Source organism: Nicotiana sylvestris, chromosome 9, assembly GCF_000393655.2.
Source record: "Nicotiana sylvestris chromosome 9, ASM39365v2, whole genome shotgun sequence".
NCBI classification, from domain to species: domain Eukaryota; kingdom Viridiplantae; phylum Streptophyta; class Magnoliopsida; order Solanales; family Solanaceae; genus Nicotiana; species Nicotiana sylvestris.
Window position 1 is genome coordinate 32,520,137 of NC_091065.1, and position 5,830 is coordinate 32,525,966.

General features: G+C 33.9%; 2 protein-coding genes across 2 annotated transcripts; both read left to right on the top strand.

Moving 5' to 3' along the window:
- The first annotated feature begins 2,167 nt into the window (after positions 1-2,167).
- Positions 2,168-3,915, top strand: LOC104218629 (uncharacterized). The gene is made up of 3 exons (XM_070157012.1): positions 2,168-2,509; positions 2,716-3,031; positions 3,272-3,915. Exons 1-3 carry the CDS (start codon positions 2,168-2,170, stop codon positions 3,913-3,915), a joined length of 1,302 nt encoding a protein of 433 aa, XP_070013113.1.
- Positions 3,916-3,929: 14 nt separating this feature from the next.
- LOC138877404 (uncharacterized) lies at positions 3,930-5,039 on the top strand. The gene has a single exon (XM_070157013.1). It carries the CDS (start codon positions 3,930-3,932, stop codon positions 5,037-5,039), a length of 1,110 nt encoding a protein of 369 aa, XP_070013114.1.
- Positions 5,040-5,830: the final 791 nt, after the last annotated feature.

Genomic DNA, 5,830 nt, shown 5'->3' on the forward strand with positions numbered 1-5,830 from the left:
CATACCGCATCAGAAGCAGAAGCAGCAAACTTCAGCGGCTGCAATAACCTTCTAACTTCTCCGTTAACCATCCGAAATCACCCCGAGGCTCTCGGGACCTTAACCAAACATGCCATCATATCCCATAACATCATTCAAACTTGTTCCCACCTTCGGAACATACAAAACAACATCAAAATATCGAATTTGCATCGGATTCAAGCCTAAGAATCCCAAAATCTTCTAGCTTACGCTTTTGATCAAAAACCCAACCAAACCACGTCCGAATGACCTGAAATTTTACACACACATCCCAAATGAAACAACGAAGCTAATGCAACTCTTAGAATTCCATTCCGGCCTCTATATCAAAATCTCACCTATCAACCGGAAAATGCCGAAATCTCAATTTCGCCAATTCAAGCCTAAACCTTTCATGGACTTCCAAAATGTATTTCAATCACGCTCCTAAGTCCCAAATCATCTAACAGAGCTATCCAAATCATAAATATTCCAATCCGAGATCATATACAAACGAGTCAAATATTGGTTAAACCTGTCAAATTTCAAGGTTCAAACTGGGAACTGTTCTTCCAAGTTTATTCCGATTTTCCTGAAAACCAAAACCAATAATTTACATAAGTCATAATACATCACACGGGGCAAGTCATGCCAGAGAACTAGCGATCAAAGTGCCAAAGCTCAAAACAACCGGTCGGGTCATTACAGCCTTCAACTTAAAATTTGTACAGGTAAGAAAAGAGGAACTTGTACTTGCATAGTTGATGGAGTCTAGGAATACAAACAAATGTTCAGATGTATAAAAAAGGAAGGCTGCAATGCATCTTAAATGATGTGATAAGTATAACAATATTTGCTCATAGAAGAGAAACATTGTTACTATCACAACGTATGTGAAAACAAGATTGTAGAAAACATAGGATTCTTGAAGATCCCATTGTTGGTAGCTTAGAGCAGGGAACACCATCTTGGTATAAAGAAGGATTTCCAAAACAACTGCTCTTACCATACTAGAACCTGCTAGCCTACTTCAAAAAGGTTACAATTTTTAGTCATTTATAGCTACCATATTTTATTAAGGTACTGTTGCGCATTTATTTTTTTAGAAGATTGTATGACCCCTTTTTTATCTTAATTAATTAAATAAGATATAAAATATTTTGCGCTCTTTCTCTCTTTATTTGGTGCTTATTAAAGATTTACCGTGTACCTTTAAACATCTCTCCTACTCTGTGTAGCAGCTGCCACGCAACAACTTTGTGTAACTACATCAATGGATAATTTAGAAAAAGGAAAGAATATTTGCAATCACTCCTTGATTCATGAAACAAGTAATGTTAATTTTAATATTACATTTTTTAATCTGCATATTACTTTTACATTGTCATATTTACACATTTACAGTTCAGATGTATGATCATATTGCCGATTTGGTTGGATTTGTGACCTTTATGTTTATGAACAAGTTATTAATGTAGTGGTCATTAACTATGAAGTTTTAACAACAGCTAATGTAGTTCAGAAAGGAAAAAGCATGCTTCATCCTACCCCTATTTTTTAAAAGGGTAGGGCTCTAAATCCATACTGATCAATTATGTTTCTGCGTCTACTATCCGCAAGTATGTAACCAAAAATTATCTTGAACCAGGATCAACATCGAGAACTGCAAATGAATCATGTACTCCAACTTCTAGAATAACTACAACTAAAGGTTCGTATAACCATAACCCTTGGTTGGTTTTATCATTTATTCCATTTGTATCCCTTAAAGTTATTTGAAATATGCAGGTCGTGTAACGAATAACAAAACTACAATTAATATTAAACGACTATGTTCTGATTATGTTCTATAAAAAAAGGTTCCAACTTTTAAATTCCGTCGTGCGAAAAAATTTGGGTATGAGCCCCGTGAATTTTGCTGTAACAATGGTACAGTGAAGTTGACCTCTCATCGAATTCCATCTGAACTGAGAAATTTATATATTTGAAACAACGCAGAATCTAAGCACTTCCAAACGTACATTAGAACATATAATAATTTGTTTGCCTTCACGTCACTTGGTGTCAATTATAACAAAGATTTAGCCAAGAGAAATCATGGTATTTATACATTCAGAGTTCAAGGACAGATGTATCACTTGATAGACGATTTATATCCCAAAGAAAGATGGCCAACAACTTGCAACTCTACTTTTACGATAATGCAAAGGAGCTTAAAAATTGCTCAGATAAATTAAATGAATCGACAGTTAAGGAATTGATGGACATACTAAAGGGTAATCCATACTCAATATTTCTGCGATCCTTAACAGACATGCCAAATTTGCAAAACTTTCATATAGCACTAAAATGTGACGCTGGATTGGATCAACGTGTATATAATGTGCCTACTACTACTGAAATTGCAGCAATATGGGTTGATAAAAATGATGGTCCTGCTACTCATGCACCACATCTTCAAATTTATACTCACAGCAACAGTACCCCTTGTTATTTCCATATGGCCAAGGTGGGTGGCACTGTGGTATTAAGAAGTTTCCGAGAGCAGAAAATATTCCTAGAAATCGCACTTTGCTTGAATTTGAACAACTGACGAGGATAAAATTTTTTACCTCCGTTGATGGATATCTTCATATGGAAGCTCAAAATTTGCAAAAAGCAAAACGCAAAAGAGATGCAGTTTCAGTTAGTGAATATTACTGTTATAAACTTCAGATAAGGAACGATGATGAGGATGAAATTTTGCATACAGGAAGATTATTGCAGCAATATTCAGTGGATGAATATATAATATTGGAGACACAAAGGTTGGACTTTGTTTTGTTCAATCAATATTTGTTCAAAATGGGTATACTACAAGGACTTCTTGATATTTTAAGACTTGGAGAACGAGATGCTTCCATTGTTGGAAAACAAAAATTTCTCCCAAATTCTTTTATAGGAGGTCCTAGAGATATGCAGCAATGTTATATGGATGTTATTGCATTGGTGCAACGTTTTGGGAAACTTGATTTGTTTATAACTATGACTTGTAACCCATCTTGGATGAAAATAAAAGAACATCTATGGTTAACAGATGAAGCTCAAAATAGACCTGATTTGATCACTCGAGTGTTCAGGGCTAAAATAGAAGATCTGAAGACAACTATATTAAAACGAAATATCTTTGGAAAAGTTGTTGCTTTTATGTACACTGTGGAGTTTTAGAAACGAGGTTTACCCCATGCTTATTTTCTTATTATACTAGGTAATGAACACAAACTATTGACAGCAAAGGCATACGATGATATAATTAGAGCAGAATTACCAGATGACAAGGCAGAACCAGATTTGTATAAGCTTATCATTAAACATATGATGCATGGTCCTTGCGGTAGCTTAGATCCAACAAATTCTTGTATGAAGAAAAAAAAGGGTTACAACAAGTTCAAATATCCAAAATTGTTTACCGATCAAACACTGAAAGGAAACGATTCTTATCTAGTCTACAGAAGACGAAATACGGGCGAAGTTGTGAAAGTAAGAGAACAATATTTAGATAATTCCTGGGTTGTTCCATACAATCCGTATTTACTTGGTAAATTCAATGGTCACATAAATATTGAAGTTTGCTCTGATATCAAAGTCATGAAATATCTGTACAAATATATATGTAAAGGACATGACAAAATTACATTCTGTATACAAAATAATGATACGAACATAGATATAGACGAGGTAAAAGAATATCGATATGCTAGGTGGGTATCACCTCCGGAAGCTGTATGGTGTCTCTTTGGTTTTCCTATAAGTGAAATGTCTCCCAGCGTTTATCGTCTTCAACTACATCTTGAAGGTCAACAATTTATTTCTTTTAAGAGTAATACAGATATACAAACAATTTTGAATAATCCAATGATCCAAGAAAAATGCTAACCAAATTTTTCTACATGAACGACACTGATAAAGATGCTAAAGAGCTTAATTTACTATACAAAGAATTTCCTGAATACTTTGTGTGGTCGTCTAGTGACAAATTTTGGGCACGCAGACAAAAACATTGTGTTGTTGGTCGTATTTTGACATGCCATCCAACAGAAGGAGAACGATATTACCTTAGGTTATTATTGATGCATGTACGAGGGCCAACATCTTATAAGGATCTTTTGACAATAAATGGAGAGCCTTGTAGTACTTTCAGAGAGTTTGTAGAGAAAAGAGGATTGTTACACTGTGATAATAACTTGATAGAATGTATGTCTAAAGCCGCAAGTTACCAAATTCCATATAGTTTAAGGTGTTTATTTGCTACATTATTGGTGTATTGTGGTCCTGCCAACCCTAGAAAATTATGGGAACAATTTGAGGAATCAATGACCGAAGACTACAAAGTGTTGCAAATTAGTAAAAGAAGTGAAATTCAATATCAGACTTTGAATCATATCAATGACATTCTACATTCTATGGGTCATGATATAAATGAGTATGAACTCATACCAAAAACTATCAGGCCTTCTGTCGCAGCCAAAGAGGTAAAAGAGATTCATTTTGAAAGATATATTATTGTCAGCGAAGATGACGTGTTGTTACACAGGAAATTAAATAAAATTCAACTCATTGCATATAATGTGATTACTGAAAGGATATTTTCAAACAAAACGGGTGCATTTTTCGTGGATGGTCCAGGAGGAACAGGGAAAACTTTTTTATACCGTGCTTTATTAGCAATTGTACAATCTATGGGATATATAGCTTTGGCAACAACTACTTCTGGTGTCACTGCTTCTATTCTTTCAGGGGGACATACTGCACATTCACGTTTCAAAATTCCTATTAACATCGATGAAAATGGCAGTTGTAACATTAGCAAAGAAAGTTCACTTGTAGGTTTAATACGCGGTGCAAAATTGATTGTGTGGGATGAAGTATCTATGGCCAAAAATAAAATGTTGGAAGTTTTTGATCTATTATTAAAAGATCTGATGGATACAAATGTATTATTCGGCGGAAAAGTTGTAGTTTTCGGAGGTGATTTTAGACAAACTCTTCCTATTGTGTGATACGGGAAAAAAAGAAAATTTCATTAGCGAAAGTTTGTTATATTCTAACATTTGGAATCAACTTGAAAAATTAAAGCTATCTGAAAATATGAGAGCAAAAACGGATCCTGCATTTTGTGATTATTTGTTAAGAATTGGAAATGGACAGGAACAAGTTAATTCAGCAAACAAGATTGAAATTTCAGATTCATTGATTATTCCTTACACAACCGAAAAAGAATCTCCAGATAAATTATTCACAACGACATATTCAAATTTGGATTCGTTATACTCTAATTCATTTTGTAAAGATTCCCCTGTGATCTTAACAACAAAAAATAATTTCGTCGATGAAATTAATGATATGCTTATTGATCGATTAACTGAAAAATCAAAAACATATATTGGCAGCGATAAAGCTATTGAATTTAATAACCAAACACAATTCGAAGATTTACTACACACTTTAAATCCTCCTGGTTTGCCCCCTTACAAATTATGTTTGAAAGAAAATTGTCCAATTATATTATTGCGAAATTTAAATCCATGTGAAGGTTTATGTAATGGCACATGATTGACCTGTTGTGATTTTAGAAGTCATGTTATCAATGCTAAGATTATTACAGGTAATTTCAAGAATATGCATGTCTTTATACCGAGAATACCATTATCATCACAGGATGAAAAGATGTCGGTTCAATTTAAAAGAACGCAATTTCTTGTTAGACTATGCTTTGCTATGACAATAAATAAAGCACAATGACAAACTTTAGATTTTATTGAAATTTATTTGCGAGAACCTGTATTTTCAC